The sequence below is a fragment of the Schistocerca serialis genome, chromosome 1 (genome assembly GCF_023864345.2).
Source record: "Schistocerca serialis cubense isolate TAMUIC-IGC-003099 chromosome 1, iqSchSeri2.2, whole genome shotgun sequence".
NCBI lineage: Eukaryota > Metazoa > Arthropoda > Insecta > Orthoptera > Acrididae > Schistocerca > Schistocerca serialis.
Genome location: NC_064638.1, coordinates 870,364,902 through 870,387,437, shown reverse-complemented (window position 1 = coordinate 870,387,437; position 22,536 = coordinate 870,364,902). Strand labels below are relative to the sequence as shown.

The window sequence follows — 22,536 nt, the reverse complement described above, 5'->3', positions numbered from 1 at the left end:
CAGATGAACAGATAGAGAAAGTATATGAGGATATTGAACGGGCAGTTCAATACATAAAGGGAGATGAAAATCTAGTAGTCATGGGGGACTGGACTGCGGTTGTAGGGAAAGGAGTAGAAGAAAGCCTGACAGGAGAATGTGGGGATGGTACAAGGAATGAGAGGGGAAAAAGACTAATAGAGTTCTGCAATAAATATCAGCTAGTAATAGCGAATACTCTGTTCAAGAGGTGGTAGGCTTGGGAAAAGGCTAGAGATACAGGATGACTTCATCATGGTCAGGCAGAGTTACAGAAATCAGGTACTGGATTGTAAGGCGTACCCAGGGGCAGATATAGACTCAGATCTCAATTTAATAGTGATGAAGAGTAGAGCGAAGTTTAAGAGACTATTATACCCAGATAATAATAACAAAATATCTAACTGTTAACAGGGCTGTCACCATAGCAACAGCCAATCCGAGAACGCGCTTGGCCACGCGTGCTGTTCCGTTCACCGTTGTCAAATCTCTCTGCTACTGCAGATAGCGACTACTGTAGCCATTTCCAGACGGCGCTTACGCCTGGAAACGTACACATTTGTGGTCCGTTTCTTTGTGCGCTTTGTTTCTCTGTGCGGCGAGGCGGTGAGTCTATTTTGCGCTACAGACTGTCTAAGGCCCGAAGTGGGGAAAAAAAGCTGCTTAACGTCTTTTTGCATGGTCAGACACGTGAGTTCTCTTCTGCACAAGTATGATTTGCAGACTACAGTGAATGGTAAGTACACAAGCTGTACATAATATTTCAATGTTGTTAATTATTATATTTATAACAGCAGTTCAGATTCACTTTAACACCATTTTCGTATCGAATACGACAAATGAACGTGATTATTGTAATTATTGTAAAAAGCAGTTCAATCCGTGTTGCTTTTGTTGAAATATACAAATAATGGGAACGTGATATCATTTGATACATGAGAGTGCTTTGCTAAGCCACAAGGATATTACGATCCTGCAAAGCGAACGAACTCAATACCACGCGTTAAAAGATTGCGTGAGAAGATACTCAAGTACAGAACCGCACGGCTGTTGCCGCTGCAGCCATACTGCGCGCGCACGCACCGGCGAACAGCCAACATCGCCCACTTTCTCGCTCAGCTGTGCTTAGCTGTCAATCATTTCGATATTGTGAACCGGGTATATGGTTCAAAAGGCTCTGAGCACTATGGGACTTAACTTCTGAGGTCATCAGTCCCCTAGAACTTAGAACTACTTAAACGTAACTAACCTAAGGACATCACATACATCCATGCCCGAGGCAGGACTCGAATCTGTGACCGTAGCGGTCGCGCGGTTCTAGATTGAAGCGCCTAGAACCGCACGGCCACACGAACCGGATAAAGTCAGATAGAATCACTGCACAAAGAAGCGGGTTATGAAAGTACTACGAAATGAAAAGATACGCTTGAAGTTCTCCAAGGCAATTGATATTGCAACAAGAAATTGATCAGTAGGCAGTTCCGTTGAAGGGAATGGACATCTCTAAAAAGGACAATCACAGAAGTTGAAAAGAAAAACATAGGTACAAAGAAATTTATTGCGAAGAAGCCATGGATAATAGAGGAAATACTTCAGCTGCTCAACGAAAGAAAGAAGTTCAAAATTTTCATGGAAATCAAGAATACAGAAATACAAGTCACTTAGGAATGAAATAAATCGGAAGTGCAGGGAAGCTAAGGGGACATGGCTGGGGGAAGAAAATGTGAAGAAATCGAAGAAGAAATGATTGTCGGAAAGACTAACTCAACATATAGGAAAGTCAAAACAAGCTTCGGTGAAATGAAAAACTAGGCTGATAACATTAAGAGTCCAATTGGAATTCCAGCTTGAAATGCCGAGCAGAGAGAGCAGATATGTGGAATGAGTACACTGAAGGCCTCTATCGGGGGGAGGGGGGGGGGGGGGGGGGGGAAAGACTTGTCTGATGAGGTGCTAGAAGAGGAAACAGGAGTTGACTTAGAAGAGATAGGGGATCCAGTATTAGAATCAGAATTTAAAAGAGCCTTAGGAAAACTTAAGATCAAATAAGGCACTGATGGTAGGCAACATTCAACCAGAATTTTTAAAATCATGCGGGAAAGTGTCAACATAGCGATTATTAAATCTGGTGTGTAGAATGGCGATAAACCATCTGACTTTCGGAAAAACATTATACACCCAGATCCGAAGACTGCAAGAGGTGACAAATGAGAAAGTTATCGCACTATCAGCTTAACAGTTCATGCATCGAAGTTACCAACAAGAATAATATACAGAAGAATGGAAAAGAAACTGAGTATCTGTTACATGAAGATCAATTTGGCTTTAGAAAAGGTAAAGCCACTAGAGAGGCGTAGATAACGGAAGCAAGACTGAAGAGAAATGAAGACACATTGCCGGCCGGTGTAGCCGAGCGGTTCTAGGCGCTTCAGTTCTAGGGAACTGATGACCTCATATGTTAAGTACCATAGTGTTCAGAGCCATTTGAACCATTTTTAACACACATTCATAGGATTTGTCGACCTGGAAAAACATTCAAAAATGTCGAACGACGCAAGATGTTCGAAATTCTGAGAAAAATAGGAGTAAGCTGTATGGAAAGACGGGTAATATTCATAATGTACAACAACCAAGAGGGAATAGTAAGTGTGGAAGACGAAGAACGTAGCGTTGGGATTGCAATGATGGAAATATAAAAATGTTCACCAGATAGAAATTAAGATGCAGGTGAAAGATTGTCAGTGGCAGATGACACTGTTATCCTCAGTGAAAGTGAAGCAGAATTACAGCATCTGTTGAACGGAATGAAATGTCTAATGAGTACAGAATGTAGATCAAGAGTAGATTGAAGAAAGACGAAAGTAATGAGAAGTAGCAGAAATGAGAAGTAGCAGAAATGAGAACAGCGAGAAACCTAACTTCAAGATTCATGTTCCAAAGTAGATGAAGTTAAGGAATTCTGCTAACTCGGCAGCAAAATAACCCATGGCCGACGGAGCAAGGAGGACATAAAGAACATTGGCAAAGGGGCATTCCTGGCCAAGAGAAGTGTGCTAGTAAGAAACAAAGGTTTTAGTTTGAGGAAGAAATTTCTGAGTATGTACGTTTGGAGCACAAAAAAGGACTATGGGAAAACCGGAACTGAAGGGAATCGAAGCATTTGAGACGTGTCGCTACAGAAGAATGTCGAAAATTAGGTGGACTTGTAAGGTACACAGTGATGAGGTTCTCTGCAGACCGGCGAGGAAAGGAAAACATGGAAAACACTGACAAGAACAAGAGACAGGATGATAGTACGTCTGTTAAGAAATCAGGGAATAGTTTGCATGGTAGTAGAGGGAGCTGTAGGGCGTTAAACTGTAGACGGAGACAGAGATTGGAATACATCCAGCAAATAATTTAGGAATTAGTTTACAACTACTAATGTGAGAAGAGAAAGTTGACACAGGAGAGGAATTCGGGCCGAATCAAATCAGTCTAAGACTGCACGTCGCATCTACCGATTTCCGTCCCTGTCGGGTAATTCCTCCCTAGTGTGTAGGTTTGTTTTGTCTTAGCGCGTATGTAGAAAGAAATTTATAAGTGATTTAGGAGTATATGGAGTGCGAAATTTAGTAGATAGAGCTGCTATTCTCGTAGCAGCAACAGCTCCAACCAGGATGGGTATCCAGCCGAATTGAGGTTGGATGATCGGTATGGGTAAATGCCTAGCTGCTGCAACACTATGCCGGATTCATTAACTGCAAGAGATGGCGTGTGATGGCATGCCGGTCTCTCGACAATCTATGACTAAATGTTCTCCGTGCGTGATAGATCGGTGAATGTGTCATCCAGGAGAACATCTGCTTTTTAAATCACCGGTACCTAAGGTAGAGATGATCGTGCTGTGTACCCAGTAGCCTCCCGTATGGTAAAACATGTCTAGCAACGTTTTGTGCTCCTTGGAGCCCCGCTCCCTCACGCGGATATATGCAGCGTGATGCTGGAACCAGAGAGTAAATCGTCTGAAAACGCATCCTGGAGCCACTCCTCCATCCAGATTTCGGCTGGCGGCATCTCTGTCGGCGCGTTTCTCTCTGCTGCCGTGTCTAGGGAATCTACGACAACGGCCGAAGCTGATGGTCGTCATCGCAATGAACTGTCTTGCTGCTTTTTTAACTCAAGATACATGACTTGTACGAATCTGCGCAGTCGAGTTAGCTACGCGTCTGTCCTCTAGGGAGGCTGTTTGGTGAGGGAGCTTTGAAATCCTGCATGGCGTAGAGCATCGCCATCCAGAACACATCGATTCCATATGCGCATTATAGTTATGAGATCCCAAACAACGAGAGCAGCAATGTCACGACATTTGATCGCAAAAATGCTGTGTTTATCGACTTAGTCCGCCAGACGAACGAATTAAATATTTAAAAAATCAGTTATCAGGATACCGAGCGAAAAGAAATATCCGAAAGTAAAGGCATTTTGTTATTTCGAGAAGTAACGGGCAGTGACGTTAAAATCTGTGTTTCATGAGAAATACGGTTTTGCTATTGGAATTTCAGTGAGAATCCTACAGTGCAACAGGCTGCAGTCCTCCGATAGTACACAGAAAATACACTCCTAAGGAAACAAAAGAGAGAAAGACGCACCACTCACGAATCATGCGAAGGCGACGGAAGTCGGTATATGTGATGCACATATACAAACAAACAAATCACTAAAATTTCGGAAAATTTATTCAAGAGAAGTAGCTTCAAACACTTAGCAAGTCATAACGCGTTGGTCCACCTCTGGCCCTTACGCAAACAGTTATTCGGTTTGGCATTAACTGACAGAATTGTTGGATGTCCTCCTGAGGAATATCGTGCCAAATTCTGTCCAATTGGTGCGTTAGGTCGTCAAAATCCCGACATAGTTGTAGGGCTCTCCCAAAATGCTCCATACTTTCTCAGTTGGGGAGCGGTCCGTTGGCCTTTCTGGGCGAGGTAAGGTTAGGCAAGTACGAATACAATCAGTAGAAACTCTCGCTGTGTGCGGGGAAGGCATTACCTTGCTGAAATGTAAGGGGCGTAGAATGTGGTCGACGTCCCGCTTGCTGTAAGGGTGCTGCAGATGACAGTCAAAGGGAGCCTGCTGTGAAGAGAAATGGCATACCAGACCATCACTCCTGGCTCACGGCCCGTGTGAAGAGCGACAGTCAGGTATCCCACCACTGTCCAGTGCGCCTCCAGACTTCTCTTCGCTAGCCATCGGGGCTCAGTTCGAAGCGGAAGTGATCCCTGAAGACATTTCTAGTCCAGTCAAAATGGTTCAAATGACTCTGAGCACTATGGGACTTAACATATGACGTCATCAGTCCCCTACACTTAGAACTACTTAAACCTAACTAACCGAAGGACATCACACACATCCATACCCGAGGCAGGATTCGAACCTGCGACCGTAGCAGCAGCGCGGTTCCGAACTGAAGCGCCTAGAACCGCTCTGTCACAGCGGCCGGCTCTAGTCCAGTTAATGAGATAACAGGCCGAAGACGTGTCTGGGGACGCCCACGATATTAATGTTTCCCCCCTGTCACAGCAACAGCAAACTCCCGATGTATTACCCGCTGAAAGACTGTAATTGAAATATTAAAAGAAGAATAGCAGGCTATAATCTGAATAACTAGAAATAATGGAAGACTTTCAGATCACTTACACTACATTTTAATAACCTGTCAATGACATACGTTTGTTACTTACAACATCTTTCTCTCTTTACAACTTAAAACAAACTTTCTTGCATTGTATCTATATTTAATATCTAATTTCTATGTGCATAGGCGTACGGCTCTCTATTAACAATCCAGAAAACAATACAAAAGATTTCCTTCTACATAAAACAAGAGGAAACTCAATTACACTGTTACGTAGCAAAACAAGAGCACATATTTTATTAATTATAATTACAGGGATGGTGCTCATAAAAAAAAGCCTTGCCAATTATGCTTACGTTTTTTTCATCTTCGTCGTCGTTCCGTGGTTTCTCTGTCAAATTATCATCATTCTCACAGATCACAATACCCTCCTCCGCTGGTAATCGTCTCCTTTTTCCTTAAATTACTGACACTGGGTACAGAATGAAAAACGGAATAAAAGCACAACAACGGTTCCTCTCTCTTTTCATGCACAGTTCAAATTACATTTTACTTAAATCACGTTTCAGTTTGGTTCTGAAAAAAAAAAGTTGTCAGCGATTTATTTGAAGGAAAGTGAAAAGACACACGACTCTCTAACGGAATTAGCGTGAAAAATGCACGCAGAAACGTGCTACCTTACACCGGATGATAACCCGTCATCGGCATAGGCCACGATCCGTCCACAGTACTACGGTTCGGTAGTTCTGGTACAGTACGTGAATGACGTAGTGAATGGTAAGACTAACGGTAGCATTGATAGGGAAAGAAACATAAATGAATGTGTGAGAGAAGACCTGGAAGCCCATGGCTTCTCTTTGTATTACGTTTGTGTTGCACATAATCAGAACCGCTTATCGTTCAGTGTTACAGCAGTTTGTATTTTATACGCTTACAAAATATAAATTGCATTTTATAAGTAAAAAAATTAGCCGCTCACGTAGCTTCTGGGCTTTCATGTAACCAAAATAATTACTTTTGATAAAAGTACAGTTTACATACACCAACACCAAAAAATCTATGAAAGTATTATTATTTTGTACTCGATGGAACGCTCTTCATTTTCATCAAAGACAAGCGTTACCTGTTATTATTGACAAGCGCAACAACTGTTTATCAATAGCAGAGTCATGTTTTATTTCAGCTCGCCAAAGTATTGGAGCGATGTTTGATATTTTTTTGCTTTTGAGGTTTTTAGATCCATCTTTTTTGAGGAAACTGATTTTTCTGTTCAGCTTTTTTTTATTTCTGCCTCATCGTCCCTCTGTTTCACGTTACAAACCAACAATTTTCGAATAAAGCTCTAATTAAACAATGACAGTTTCAATTTTGCTATTAATACTGTTTATTTATAAGTAACAGGCAGGAGAATAACTATGTACGAGTAGAACAACAATGTTCTGTGGGTTATGCAGTCCAATATATTCACACTCATCTTAAAGATTGTTTACCGTTTCTAGTTTACCAGGCGAATCTAGTAAGAGACAGATTGCATACGTAAACGAAGCCCCCGAAATGAGGTAATTCCCGATAGGTACACAGTACAATTAATGTACAGCTTACGACCATAACTGACCAAAGCTGCTAAGAAAACCGCCGTAGTCTACGTTTACTTACGATGATCTACGGTAGACTATGGTAGTTTTAAAACTCTGCAATAGTTGGTGGTGACTTTAATTTACTTTCGATATGTTGGCGAAAATACATGTTTAATTCCGGAGGTACGCATAAAATATCATCCGAAATTGTGCTAAACGCATCCTCTGAAAATTATTTCGAGCAGTTAGTTCATGAGCCTACGTGAATAGTAAACGGTTGTGAAAACACACTTGAACTCTTAGCAACAAATAATCCTGAGTTAATAACCAGCATCAAAACCGATATAGGGATTAGTGAACAAAGGGTTTTCGGAGCGAGATTGAATACTATAATCCTCAAATCCTCGAAAAATAAGCGAAAAATATTCCTATTCAAAAAAGCAGATAAAAATTCACTTGACGCCTTCCTGAGAGACAATCTCCACTCATTTCAAATTAATAATACAAGTGTAGACCAGATGTGGCTTAATTCAAAGAAATAGTATCGGCAGCAATTGAGAGGTTTATACCAAATAAACTAACAAGCGACGGAGCTGATCGTCCTTGGTACAAAAAACGGGTTAGAACACTGTTGCAGAAACAACGAAACAATCATGCCAAATTGAAACAGACGCAAAAGCCCCGAGATTGGCGATCCTTTACAGAAGATCGAAATTTAGCGCTGAGTTCAATGCGAGATGCCTATAACAGTTTCCACAACGAAACTTTGGATTTTCTGCCAGGTTTCGAGACAAAGAGATTGTGGTCGAATGTGAAGTATGTTAGCGACAAGAAACAATCAATGCCTTCTCTGCTCGATAACAATGGAGATACTATCGAAGACAGTGCTGCCAAAGCGGATTTACTAAACACAGCCTTCCAAGGTGCCTTCACAAAAGAAGATGAAGTAAATATTCCAGAATTCGAATCGAGAACAGCTGCCAAGATGAGTAACGTAGAAGTAAGTACCCTCGGAGTAGTGAAGCAACTTAAATCACTCAATAAAAGCAAGTCTTCTGGTCCAGACTGTATACCAATTAGGTTCCTTTCGGAGTATGGTGATGCATTAGCTCCATACTTAACGGTCATATACAACCGTTCGCTCGACGAGGGAGTAATCCACTAAATTACAGGCCCATATCGTTAACGTCGATATGCAGCAGGATTTTAGAACATATATTGTGTTCGAACATTATGAAGTACCTCGAAGGAAACGGTCTATTGACACACAATCAACATGGGTTTAGAAAACATCGTTCCTGTGAAACACAACTAGCTCTTTATTCACATGAAGTGCTGAGTGCTATTGACAAGGGATTTCAGATCGATTCCGTATTCCTGGATTTCCGGAAGGCTTTTGACACTGTACCACACAAGTGGCTGGTAGTGAAATTGCGTGCTTATGGAATATCGTTTCAGTTATGTGACTGGATTTGCGATTTCCTGTCAGAGAGGTCACAGTTCGTAATAATTGATGGAAACTCATCGAGTAAAACAGTGATTTCTGGCGTTCCCCAAGGTAGTGTATAGGCCCTTTGCTGTTCCTTATCTATATACACGATTTGGGAGACAATCTGAGCTGCCGTCTTCGGTTGTTTGCAGATGACGCTGTCGTTTATCGACTAATAAAGTCATCAGAAGGTCAAAAGAAACTGAAAAACGATTTAGAAAAGATATCAGAATGGTGCGAAAACTGGCAGTTGACCCTAAATAACGAAAAGTGTGAGGTCACACACATGAGTACTAAAAGGTTACACGATAAATCAGTCTAATGTAAAAGCCGGAAAGTCAACTAAATACCTAGGTATTACATTTACGAACAACTTAAATTGGAAGGAACACACAGAAAATGTTATGGGGAAGGCTAACCAAAGGCTGCGTTTTATTGGCAGCACACTTAGAAAATGTAACAAACCTACTAAGGAGACTGCCTTGACTACGCTTGTTCGCCCTCTTTTAGAATACTTACCAGGTAGGACTGACGGAGTACATCGAAAAAGTTCAAGTTCAAATGTTCAAATGTGTGTGAAATCTTGTGGGACTTAATTGCTAAGGTCATCAGTCTCTAAGCTTACACACTACTTAACCTAAATTATCCTATGGACAAACACACACACCCATGCCCGAGGGAGGACTCGAACCTCCGCCGGGACCAGCCGCACAGCGAAAAAGTTCAAAGGAAGGCAGCACGCTTTATGTTATCGCGAAGAGTGAGTGTCACTGAAATGATACGGGGTTTGGGCTGGAAAACATTAGAAGAAAGGCGTTTTTCGTTGCGACGGAATTTCCTCATTAAATTCCGATCACCAACTCTCTCCTCCCAATGCGGAAATATTTTGTTGACACTGACCTACATAGGGCGGAACGATCACCACGATAAAATAAGGGAAATCAGAGCTCGTACGGAAAGATATACGTGTTCGTTCTTTCCGCGCGCTATACGAGATTGGAATAACAGAGAATTGTGAAGGTGATTCGATGAACCCTCTGCCAGGCACTTAAATGTGATTTGCAGAGTATCCACGTAGATGTAGCTGTAGATGTAGAAGCACGTAATTAATTATATGCAAATTTGACGTTCGTTGCATACCGCCTTCGTGTTGCTGTAAATGTAGCTGCCAGCAGTACAGTATGCTGTTAGCGCTCGCTTCCCCGGACGATGCAGTCTGTCAGTTTGTCAGCAGACTGGTGGTGTGCTCGTAGGTCCGAGGCGTCGGGCGTGTCCGAGGCGGAGGCGCTGTCCCTGCTGCGGTACGCGGGCCGCCTCTACGACTACGAGAGCAGCGACCTGCACAACATCGACGCGCTGCACCAGCTGCTCGGCCGCTCCTACAACGTCACCAGCGTCATGCTACAGGTCACTCAACTCTACTCTCTCTCTCTGCTGCGACACGTAGCACAGTGGTCCAAATCGTTTCAGAACCTGGACACAGCGGAAAAACTGATATAAAATCGTACAAAACTGTGTTCGTTTTGGATTCTTTGGATCGCTGATTAGGAATCCGATTTCGGAATTACAAAATTCAAGATAACAGATTCAGTTTGGCATATCAGAAATGATAAATTTAGCGGATTCGAGTTAAACTTCGGATATAAAGTACTGCGAGGTCACTGATAACGAGGTAGAAGTCTTTTTTTGTTTTTTTTTTCTTTTGGAAATTTGTGGAAAGTTTCTGTGTAATCAAACTGCTGAGGTCATCGGTCCCAAGGCTTACATACTACTTAATTTAACTTAAACTGATTTACCCGAAGGACAATACACACACCCATGCCCGAGGGAGGACTCGAACCTCCGACGGGGAGAGTCATGCGAACCGTGGAAAGACGCCTTAGATCGCGCGGCTACCACGCACGGAAGGCGAAATTTCCATACTGGTCTGTTTTATTAGATATTTTACATTTTTCAACCGAAATCTTATGGATTCCCGAAATGAATGAATCCGAGGGTGCCAGAAGCCGATGGAATACGGCATGCATCGTTTTCTCGCGGGAATATTTGCTTGTAAAATCGTCTCGGTAACGCCAGGCATCTTTATTCTGAGGTTCCAGTGCATCTTCAGACAGCCGACAAATTGTCAACGGAGCAGCTTCGATCGTGGCATATCCGAAATTATGTAGCATCTTGTCGGCATTGGGAATTATTGCAAATTGAAGTTGGTACCCGACTTTCGAGAAATATTTTTTTTTTCAGAGTCGTTGATAGATGTGTTTTGGTTCTAGAGTTCTCTGTATAAGATTTGAATACTTCTCCAGCATTTCGCGAAAAAAACAATGTTACTTGGGTAAATTACAATCTTGTAAAGATTATTTGCCAATTTCCGAAAAAAAATTAAGATCACAGTTCCCAAAAGCTCCTCATGAATTCTTCAAGACACTCTAATACCAATCTTTTTGTGCAGATAATAATTTATGCAATAATGAGGGACCCATTTTTAACCTATGGAACTGCCGCAAACATGTGCGTTCAAATACATTTGAACTAGTTAACTGTATTATTAATGTGGTAGGAGAGCTGTTTACAAAAGTGGAGCCACGCAGAGGCAATTTTGTAGCCAAAGACTTCGAATAATATCGGTGGTAGTTTAGTTTTAACTCTATGTACATCAATACACCGATTAAAAATGTCATAAACATTTCTCCTGGAGTGCTACCCATCTTGTTTTATCCTGGAAAATAGGTAGGAACACCGTCATATATTAAACAGGACAAACAATATATGAAAAATGTTTCGTTGTCCGGTTCACTGTTCACCGTCAGATGTCACAAAGGAATGGAAGGAAGACTGGGTTTAACGTCCCATCGACAGCGAGATCATTACAGACGGAGCACAAGCTCGGGCTGCGTCAACGATGGGAAAGGAAATCGGTCGTGCTCTTTCAAAGGAACCATCCTGGTATTTGCCTGAAGCGATTTACTGGAATCACGAAAAATCTAAATCTTGATGGCCGGTCGAGGATTTGATCTTCCTGAATGCGAGTCCAGTGTTCTAACCACTACGCCGCCTCCCTCGGCTCAAATCGCACGGCATGTATCAGATCGACTTGAGACTGCAATGACACCGCAGATTGGGCAAGTATGCTCCATCGCACTCTACACAACATATCGAGAGACTTAAGTCGGAACGTCTACCCTTTATTTTCCTATCATGTCCAGGTTTTCAAATTGGTTGGACCACTGTGCATCAGGACGCCGCGTATGTGAGTATTTGTAAAACCGTGCTCGCTCTTTCCGTCCACGAAGTAGCTTCGAGCACCAAGATTGATCCTCACTATCAACTAAAGAACAAATTAGGTGCGGATTTATGATCAGCTTAGATAATTTCTAGCCAACAGAACGCAGCATGTTGGCCTTACGGCAGAAAAGTCTTCAGGCGCAACAGTAGTTTCAGATGTAAGCCAAGGGAGTATCACAGAATATTTATGAAGTGCCTGCACCAATTAAATGTGAGAAATATAAGGATTTCATAAAGGTAGCCAAGAAAAATGTGCCAATTTCAGTTGGTCTGATACAGAACTATTGCAGATGCTGCATACATTTCATCAGAAGGAGATGCGCCATGAGCTCCTTATTAACCTGCTACACTTAGGACTTTTATTACCCTCTTCGCTTTGCTCGTGTCGTACACGACACACGGAACTGGTGACTTACCTGCATACAGAACCCATGTAACGCTAAAGACATACGCGCCAATACTTTGCTTACCTACAGCTCTCTGTATCCTTAGAAATATCACCGTAACTGAGGCTTTCTGAATTACGAAACTGTGATAGTTGTGGCAACAATGCGCCACAGCAAACTACATGCTTGCATTCAGTGGAGTACTCAGAGAACCTGTACTACGAAGCAGTAAGCTTAACAGCACTCTTAATTTTAGGCCGAAACAGGTTTTCTAAGTGTAACTCCAGTCACAGTAAACTTATTGGATGTATTGTACATGCCAGAATCTCACTACTGTTTGATGCAACGACAAAGCAAGTCCTGGACGGGTCAGGTTCTTGCCTCAGACACCCGACGTCGACATGTCCATTGAGCTAGTTCCAAGAACAGAACCCATTCTTACACCATACGAACTAGCAATTTTCGAGTTAAGCATTGATAGTAAAAACTTATTTTCGGTCAAAATAAGGCATATCTGGTAATTGCACCAACACTTTCAATATTAGATATAAAGGAAAGGAGTCAGTTCAGGACAACGAAACGATAAATAATCTTAATAAACCACTGTTTTCTCTGACACGACATATGTACAACTGCAGACATGCCAATGTTACAACACTATTAATGTCGAAGGATACGTTTGTTCCAAAACACCACAAGTCAGACGTATATTACAAAGTGATTAACTGTCGTTGTTTGATGTTATCATTATTGATTTGAGCTAACGCAGAGGCAGTACTGGAGGCGAGTAAAATATTTTCTGCAGAAGACCAATCAGTTACAAAAAATGCCGTGAAACGTAGAAAGGAGTTTACGTGCAAAAAGATCCACGCAGTAACAAACCTTCTCGTTCCATGGTGTAAAGGAGAGCATCCACTACAAATGAAGAGTGTCAAGCAATATACTATGAAGAAACACTAAGTAATTTGCTTCAATTTGCTTCCGGAATTATTGTGGCAAATCTAGCGGAATTTCAAATTGTTATTGATCCTTTTCGAAAGATTCTCTCTGGCTGTTGCTATTCATGTTTCTCCATAGTGCTGATGGCGATGATCGTGCACTAAGCAATCTTCGTGCAGTTTGGCATTTACAATTTTAAACGTACCGCCAACATCAGCTGCTGCATAATGCAAATAATCCACTTATGGTCGGATTGACAAAAGTCCGAAACTGGTGTCAATGCAGTGGAACCTCAGATACAATTCTGATCGAACAGATATACAAGATCGTCCGAAAACATATTACTTTCAGGGGATGAGGATTCAATGAAATGACCGTCTGTTTATTCTAATTACTTTGCGAATTTATTGACTAACAAAACATATCTCATTTCAAGCTCTGACCGAATTCTGCAGTTACGTCTCCTAGTGCAAGTGTGAAACTAGTATCTGGAATAAAGGGAAAACAATTAATAAACGAGATACAGAGGAATTAAGACATTAGCTACCAATGAGCATTGATTTAAGTCAATGGGGAAAAATGAAAATTTGTGCCAAACGAGGATGCGAACCCGAGTCTCCTGCTTATTAGACAAACTAATTGAGCACTGCGCCATCCAGACCCTAACACGTCCCGCCGGACCCAAATTCTCAACTTATCCACACACTACTTAAAAGAGCCCTTGTCCATTATCCTCATTACTCGCGGTATTTCGCCGATTCACCGTAAGAGCTCGAGCGAAATGTGCATCCGTACTGGCCGTCCTTGCCTTCATGTGCGAAACAACAGATACTACATACAGACTAACTGAAAAAGTTACAACACCAAGAAGCAGTTGTGCGACATAAACGAAATTTGTTACGCGTGTTTCTACATCTGAATGGTGATGTCTATTTAAATTTCGCGCCAGTCGCGTACTAATGGTGCTAGTACCATACAATGAGAATGCAAATTATGTTCGATTTAAGTACATGCTTCAATGGTCTTGGGCGTTGGTTGCCTTTGAGATTAGACGTGGTGAGTTGATGTTAGTCAAGAACGCCTTAAAGGCGACAAAGACGCCATTGTCAACACCCCGCTGAGTTTGAACTAGGTCGTCTAATAGGGCTACGAGAAGCTGGACGTGCCTTCTGCGGTACTGCAGAAATATTTGGCAGGAATGTAGCCACTGTACTTGATCACTGGCAGCAGTGATCATTGGAAAGTACGGCTGCAAGAAGAACGGGATGCTGACGGCCACAGGGCACTACTGACAGGGAAGACAATCGTGTGCAGATTCCGGCTGTGGCGCATCCTACTGCATCTACAGCAGCAATATGAGCAGCAGCTGGCACCGCAGTGACACATCGAACTCTTACAAATCGGTAACTTCAAGGACAGCTCCGAGCCACACACCCTGTTGCGGGCTTTCTAATAAGAATGAAATGATGTGTGGTGGCTCTCAACTACGTACCTCCGATTCAGAGTTGAAACATTGAAAGTTTTGGCTGGTTTCGTTGTCTACCGGCAGGGATACGTAGTTACCACATTACAAGCCAAATATTCCAGAGTCTACAGTTTACAATATGAATATACACAAGAATCGAATCGTCGAAGATTCCTATCCCTCGGCAATTGCGAATTTTGAACGTAACAAACATTTATACATGAAAGATTGTAATTAAATAAATTCTGCAGGTACTATTTTAATGACTTTAAATGATGAGTACGACAGCAGAAGTACCTTTAGGATTGCCCTTTATTACTGTAAAACACTTATTGGTGTCGATGGTCCAGGAATTAAAATATAAGTTGAATAACGGGAAAGCAATAGATGGCTCTGAGCACTATGGGGCTTAACTTCTGAGGTCATCGGTCCCCTAGTACTTAAAACTACTTAAACCTAATTAGCCTAAGGACATCACACACAACCATGCCCGCGGTAGGATTCAAACCTGCGACCGTAGCGGTCGCGTGGTTCCTGATTGAAGTGCCTAGAACCGCTCGGCTCCCCCTGCCGGCCGGTAAGCAATAGATTCGTACTTCATGTAATTAGTTATGAGCAACAACATAGCTCGCGAGATATTCACTTCTGAACGCATACTACGTCTTCACTGCAGAAACCACGGAAATCTCACAAGTGCACAAGTCGGCACTACGAAATATTTCTCTCTCTCGCAACCACACGCAAACTGCTCCACTCTCAAAGTCTTTCCTGCGACTGTCCCTCGCGCCGCACTGTTCAGAACTCCCCCGAGTCCTCTCCGGAAACGATGCTCCTCCCCGATCTCCATACGTCACTCCACGTGTCCCTCTTGGAAACGAGCGCTGTGATTGGCTAGAGCGCTCCCGCCCTGTCTCCAAGCCAACACACACTCATAAACATAATGAAACACATTCGAAAGACTGGATTTATTACCTTTAAATAACTTGAAATTAAATAAATATTCCAACGGCTAAACCATAAAAACGCTCTAACACACATTATTAAATACATAAACAATTTAAATAAACATATATCAAAGTAATATAACAGAGGTAAGCCAGTAGTCTAATGTCTGTGTGCTTACCAAAACACAGTAAATAGTTGACCAATTTCTTCATGAATAGTATATATCGGATATAAACAAAGACATAGATGAATAAATATATTTATAAGTTTACTGCTACCGTTTTTTCGTGTAACTGTGTAGTACTTATGGCCTGACGCGATCGATAGTAGTCGGCCACTTTGACCTCCAATAACTCATGTACTATTCAAGTTACATGCCTGTAATTTATACCAATTTAGGTTTACACTAATAGCTTTCTAAAGACACATCGCTCGACAAAATCGGATGAAAGATTTAGATTTTGGAAATTCGTTGCTGGGTGTTAGTTGTATAATTTATTGTCAGATACTAAACTTTAAAATAATAAAGATATTGGATATCTGACTATACCATCAGAACCGTCGTGCAAATAATGGTAATGTACATGTTTCTTTTTGAGGTATGATGATTCATCTGGCTGCTATTAATTTCTATATGAACTGTGAAATGTCTGCCATTAAGGTTTCACAAAGTCCGCCATCTTTGGCACTCTTTCATCGACACAGCGTCACCAAGGAATTCCCAGCCACGTTTTCGGCGTGGACCCCGGCTAACGTTCGACATCACGCGGTCGCTGACGAACCCTGGCTTGCCGAGCAGCCTGTGTGACCACGCCAACTCCGAACTTGGAATATTTTCAGGGCGCCACAACTCGCCCATTACCGCACACTGTTATGTGCATTCTGCTGACCCCAAATCACCGCTATTTGCCACTTCAGTGACGTCAGGCGAGAATTCGTTGGAGGACAGGGTGGAGGTGTATTGCGTTTTCAGATGAAAGCTGATTCTGCCTCGGTGCCAGTGATGGCCTTGTATTGGTTAAGTTGAGAGCTTGCAACCTATCTCTCTGCGTGCTAGCCTCACCTGACCTACACCTGGTGTTATGATCTCGAGTGTGATTTCGTACGGCAATAAGAGGACTTCCGTGGTTAAAATTAAAGCAACAACAGCCCACGATCGCAAAAATGAAGTCTTTCTGCCCTAGATTTCGGCCACTACTAAGAGTGCCTTCATCAGCAATAAAACATTTAAACTGGTCTATAGCATAAGTACAAAGTTCTAGGAAAAAAATTTTTAAAGGTAAGTACTGACTAGCAGTACAAAAAGAAAAGGCTTAGTACTGACATGTCACGTATAAAATAAATAACAAGCGATAAAGCTTTAGTCACAAAATAACATAGAAGGCAAGCCACTATGGGCTGCTCACACATGTTGAGCTGCGGTAGCATCAGATTGCGGCACCCGTGTAAGCAATTGCGGACAGATGAACATTACACCAAAAGTTCCTTCTAGTAGCTGCAGATACAAACAGGCTACTTAACATTCAAGATATAGACAGACGAATATTGTGATGAACATTATTTAATACATGAAGTAAGAGGCAATATTTTATCTGACAGCAGCAGACACGGTGACAATTTGTCTACATAAGAGCTTAAAAGTACAGTTTAAACGCTGAAAACGCCATTGCAGAATTACAAAAGGAGCTGAATAACTCAGCGAGTAGAAAAACGATGTAACATGAAGTGTAGTTAATATAAACCATTTGGTGAACAAAAATTATGAATCGACTTAGATAGAAAAAATATTTCGGTAACTGCATGAGGGAACACGAAACCAAATATCAAGTAACGGCTTTATACGACTGAAGAAGCTTTCATTACGTAATTGTAGCTGCTCATTAAGAATGAGACCCATAATTTCGAGAAAGGTGTTTAAAAATTTCTAATTCTTTGAGAACATCTAATCTACGCCCTTTCTTCTCAGTTTGCAAAATGTTTGCAGGCGTGTGGCCTGTAATCAGAAGGTGGTCGGCAAAAGACGAATTTTTTCTTAAAAGATGTTCTTTGTATCTGACTCTCAATGCACGTCCTGTTTGTCCAATGTAGTAAGAAGAGCAGGTGTCGCAAAGAATCTTATAGACACCAGAGTTTTTCAAAGGGGGATGGGCCCTTTTTAAATTACGAATAAAAAATTTTTCCAAAATATTATTGGTTGAAATGGCGACATTGCACTTGTATTTATTACGAAGAAGGCGTTGAATCTGATAGATGGGCCCCAAGAAAGGAATAGAACAAAACTTCTTCTTTAGGCTGGACTCGATAATAGAGCTGCCGAGTGTATTAACTCTTTTAACAGTATTCTTTTTAAGGATGTTATCCACTATGGCAGGTTCGTATACGTTATTAACTGCAATCTTTTTGATTAAATTAATTTCTTCCTCGAATTTTTCTTTCGAGCATGGAATAGAAGTAGCTCTGTGAATAGCAGAGCGAAAGAAAGCGTTCTTATGAGTTTGTGGGTGCATAGAAGACGCAGGTACGATCTGATCGGAGTATGTTTCTTTGCGAAAAACATTAAATGAGATTTTAGTTTCATCTACTGTAAGCGTCAAGTCAAGAAAATTCAATTGACATGGGTCGTTTTCGAGTTCGCTGGTGAAGGATATTTTCTCGTGAAGTTCACTGAAGAGATTGAAAATACGGTCAATGCCATCAACAGGTCCTTTGTAGATGGCTAAACTAATCAGCGACATATTCGAAATAGGAGAGAGAGCCTAGCGCTGTAGGTGAGAAACAGTTGAAAAACTTTTCTTCTGGAGAGTTAATGAAAATGTCAGCAAGTATACTAGCTAACCTGTGATTATCTTATCAGCTTACGCGATTATCTCAAAATTTGTACATGTGGTGATTCGACCTTATATGCTGCCATTCTTGAACTGCATGAAAGGGGTTTTTTCCAATAGGGTAACTCTCACCCACATATCACTGTTGTAACCCAGCATGCTCTATACAGTGTCGACATGTTGGCTTGGTCTGTTTGATCATCAGATTTGTCTCCAATCGAGCACATATGAGACATCATCGGACGACAACTCCAACGTCATCCAGAACCAACACTGACCGACCACGTGCAATAGGCATGGAACGCCATCCCACAAACTGACGTCCGTTCCTGGACAACACAAGCCATGCACGTTTGCACACTTTCATGCAATATTCTGGCAATTATACTGGTTATTAAGGTACCAGCATTTTATATTTGCAATGCCTTATCTCGCGCTTGCGTGAACCTCTGACATTACAACGTTAGCCACTGAAATATGTCACCCAGACAAATGCATTCCCGAATTTTCATTACCCTGTATTAATTATTTTTAGGTGTTGCGACTTTTTTCCCCCAGTTTATAATAAAGGCGAGGAGGGTCAATGATCACTTCAGTGGGAATGCGCAGCACGCTCGAACTCTTATGGGAACTGCCGAAATACCGCGAGTAATGAGGATAATGGGTAAGGAGCACTATATCAGTAGCGCGTGGGTAAGATGACGCCGGATGACGCCGGTACTGTAGCTCAGCTTGTTCGGTAAGAGGATTAGTAGCTGCCCTCCGTAATTAAAAAAAAAAAAAAAAAAAAAAAAAAAAAAAAACCTGAGTTAAAGGCTCAACGATGAACTTGAACAAGCGTCATGGGACGTCCGCCATAAGCAAATAGAACGCACAATAACGAAAAAAATGAGATAAAAAGAAGATGTAGCAGTGGTCAACGCATCTGCCTACGAAGCGGGAGACACGGGTTCAAATCCCCATCGATTTACATCAACCGAAAGAACAGACGCCACATAAATATTTAATAAACACTTTGAGATTGAAAATAATTATTTTACACAATAAATTTAAATTCTGCGACTGACATGCAAAATATAAATTCAAGAAATAATTTTTTTCTAATGGTATTACACTTTACCTAGTCCATCCAATCGTATCATTTAAACACATTATTAAACGATTGTAAAAATTTTTTTATTCAAAATCTCTCTCAATGAACCGCTTCAAATCATCGGCGCACCTTTAGTGGTGATACGCTCATTGAACATACCACTCAGCAGGAAACTGGACATAATTGCGTCGCTTTGTACGTTATGCTGCATGCCTGTGAACCAGAGTGTGACTTTCTCTCTTCAGACACTGACCACCAGGTGTATTTCGTGTGGACCGCACATGACATCTTTGACGTGGTCGCAGTAATCGTCACACGTCACCCAGCACCAGACCTAACAGCAATTTCAGCTCAAAAAGAATCAGCATGAATAAGAGCGAGACATCATGACTGGATCGAACTGATCCGTCGTCAGCTGGTTCGAGGTCGATACTCCCTTGTTGTCTCTGTGCAGAATGTTACTGCGTTATGCGTTATAATACGGGTCGCAAGGAGTGAGGTAACTTCGTCCCCAGGAACTCGTCGCTCCAGGTGTCACGATGAGCCACTCCTGTCACATGTCCTTCTGGAAGTCACGACTCTTCCGCACCACAAAGTGCTGGTGGAGATGACTACCATTCGTAGAGCGACCATTTTTCCTATTATGGAAACACTTTCTCCCTGAATCTGCCGGCCGCGGTAGCCGAGCGGTTCTAGGCGCTTCAGTCCGGAACTGCGCGACTGCTAAGGTCAGCAGGTTCGAATCCTGCCTTGGGCATGGATGTGTGTGATGTCCTTAGGTTAGTTAGGTTTAACTATTTGTAAGTTCTATGGGACTGATGACCTCATGTTACGTCCCATAGTACTCAGAGCTATTGGAGCCATTTGGAACCCTGAATCGGTTGTGTCCGTAACCGACATACAGTTACAACGCGGAAGCGCTGTAACAAGAATGTCCGAAAAGGCCGCTCGCAGAATTGGGGGGGGGGGGGGGGAGGGGGAGTGTGGAGGGGAATCGTGGTGCTAGGTTCCTGCTGGAGCTGGGGAGAACATGGGGTAAAACGTTTCTGGTATAGCCCGAACCAGCGGCCATTTGTATAACCGTTCGAACATATATTGAACAAGGTTTGAACGACGAACCAGAGCTGACGCCCAAGTAAATTGTACGAATCGATTGTCTCCTTTTTTAAAAAAAAAAAAAAATTATTTGGGCTGAAATTAATGCCCAGCTAATGGCACTATTTGTATGTGCAACGTTGAGAGATTACGTGCAGAAACAGTCACCTTCGCTCGGATTTTACGTACAAAATCAGTTGCCCGTAAGTCCGGACTGGAGCGAGACTGATTGATTGGTTTTGTTCCACCGGCGCATCGAACCCTGGTCTAAGATAAGTGTCAACCGTTTGAAAAATCTTGCTTCGTCTGGATTTTACGTGCAAAAAACACGTTGTTCTGGAAAGTTTTCCAAGTGCACCAATTCTGTACCTTAAACTTTTACGAATCGATTCATACTTTGAAAGAAAGTTGATAAACGGGTAAAGAGAAAACGATTTTTTTCTTCGAGTAATTATCCATTGTCGAGATACGATGATCTAAGATTTTCTTGGGAAGTTTTTGAAGCGCGCCACTTCTATATTATGTGTTGTGACAAAATCTGAGTATCCAGGAGAAAAGGCGTACTTCTGTGGATGTTTAGACCTGTTCGTATACGCCATACAGTCCAGAGCTCAAGCTGCTTCTACCACGTTTCCACCGACGGGCGATCAGTAACAACCAAAATATTTCACAGTGGAAGGAAGAACCCGGTTCCCGTCAGATTACCGAAGTTAAGAGCTGGCGGACTGGGCTGGCTCTTGGATGGGTGATCACCGGTCTGCCGACCGCTGTTGGCAACCGGTGTGCACTCAGCCCTTGTGAGGCAAACTGAGGAGCTACTTCATTGAGAAGTGGCGGCTCCGGTCTCGTAAACTGACATACGGCAGAGAGAGAGGTGTGCTGACCACATACCTCTCCATATCCGCATGCAGTGACACCTATGGGCTGAGGATGACACGGCAGCTGGTCGGTACCGTTGGGCCTTCCAAGGCCTGTTCGGGCAGAGAGAGAGAGAGAGAGAGAGAGAGAGAGAGAGAGAACAATGACGACAGTCTCGCGGCGGAGTTTTATCCTTGGGCGCTCTCAGTGAATCTGTCGTTCCATGAAACGGCTCAGTTGCTTTCAGATCAATGCGCACGTACTTCGGCCGTATTAGGACGGATCACAGAATTTCAGAAGAGTGAGTTTGCCTCTTGAGAACGCTCCCCACTCAGCTGTCATCATTAATCTTTGACGCGATTGTGCTCTAAATAAAAAGCGAGAGGTAAGAGGGGCGTGTGCCACATCATCAGATGAAAGAGTCGTTGAGACTTTCTGCTCAAATAGCTCTCATATTGTTCAGGACACAACTGAAATAGCGGTTTGTTTGTAGGGGAAACCGTACTCCTTCACAGAGGAACAGAAGGCGCATACTATCTCGAGGCGCACATAAATGAAGACACAGTCGGAAGGAGAGCAACTCATTGTCTGAAAAGCACTATTGTGGCCGACGATGTGCGTCTTTTTTCACTGGAACGTTCAGATCAAACACCAAAGAAAATTAATCGCGTCTATGATCTTCACCGTAGATTTCAATTTCTGTTGCTATACTCTCGAACATCAGTTCTATGGACCGGAAAAAGCTCATCTCAAAACCGGCAACCCCTCGGTGCAAACTGCGATATTTGGTTCTTTCACTACAAGACATCTGGAAAATACTTCCACCGAATATTTTGGTACAGCAGCATTCGAAGTTCTTGAGCACCTACCTTCAAGATCTGATAGTTCACACTGCTTTGTTTCCTCAAATGAAAACTCGACTGAAAATTAGAGGTTTCGTCGAAGTA

At 42.3% G+C, this 22,536-nt stretch overlaps 1 protein-coding gene across 1 annotated transcript in view; it reads left to right on the top strand.

The window, feature by feature from the left end:
* LOC126441766 (sodium channel protein Nach-like) overlaps positions 1-22,536 on the top strand; it is a 193,252-nt gene that overhangs the window by 17,970 nt on the left and 152,746 nt on the right. Inside the window, 1 exon segment of the mRNA XM_050090691.1 lies at positions 9,955-10,108. Coding sequence (XP_049946648.1) covers positions 9,955-10,108 — 154 coding nt within the window.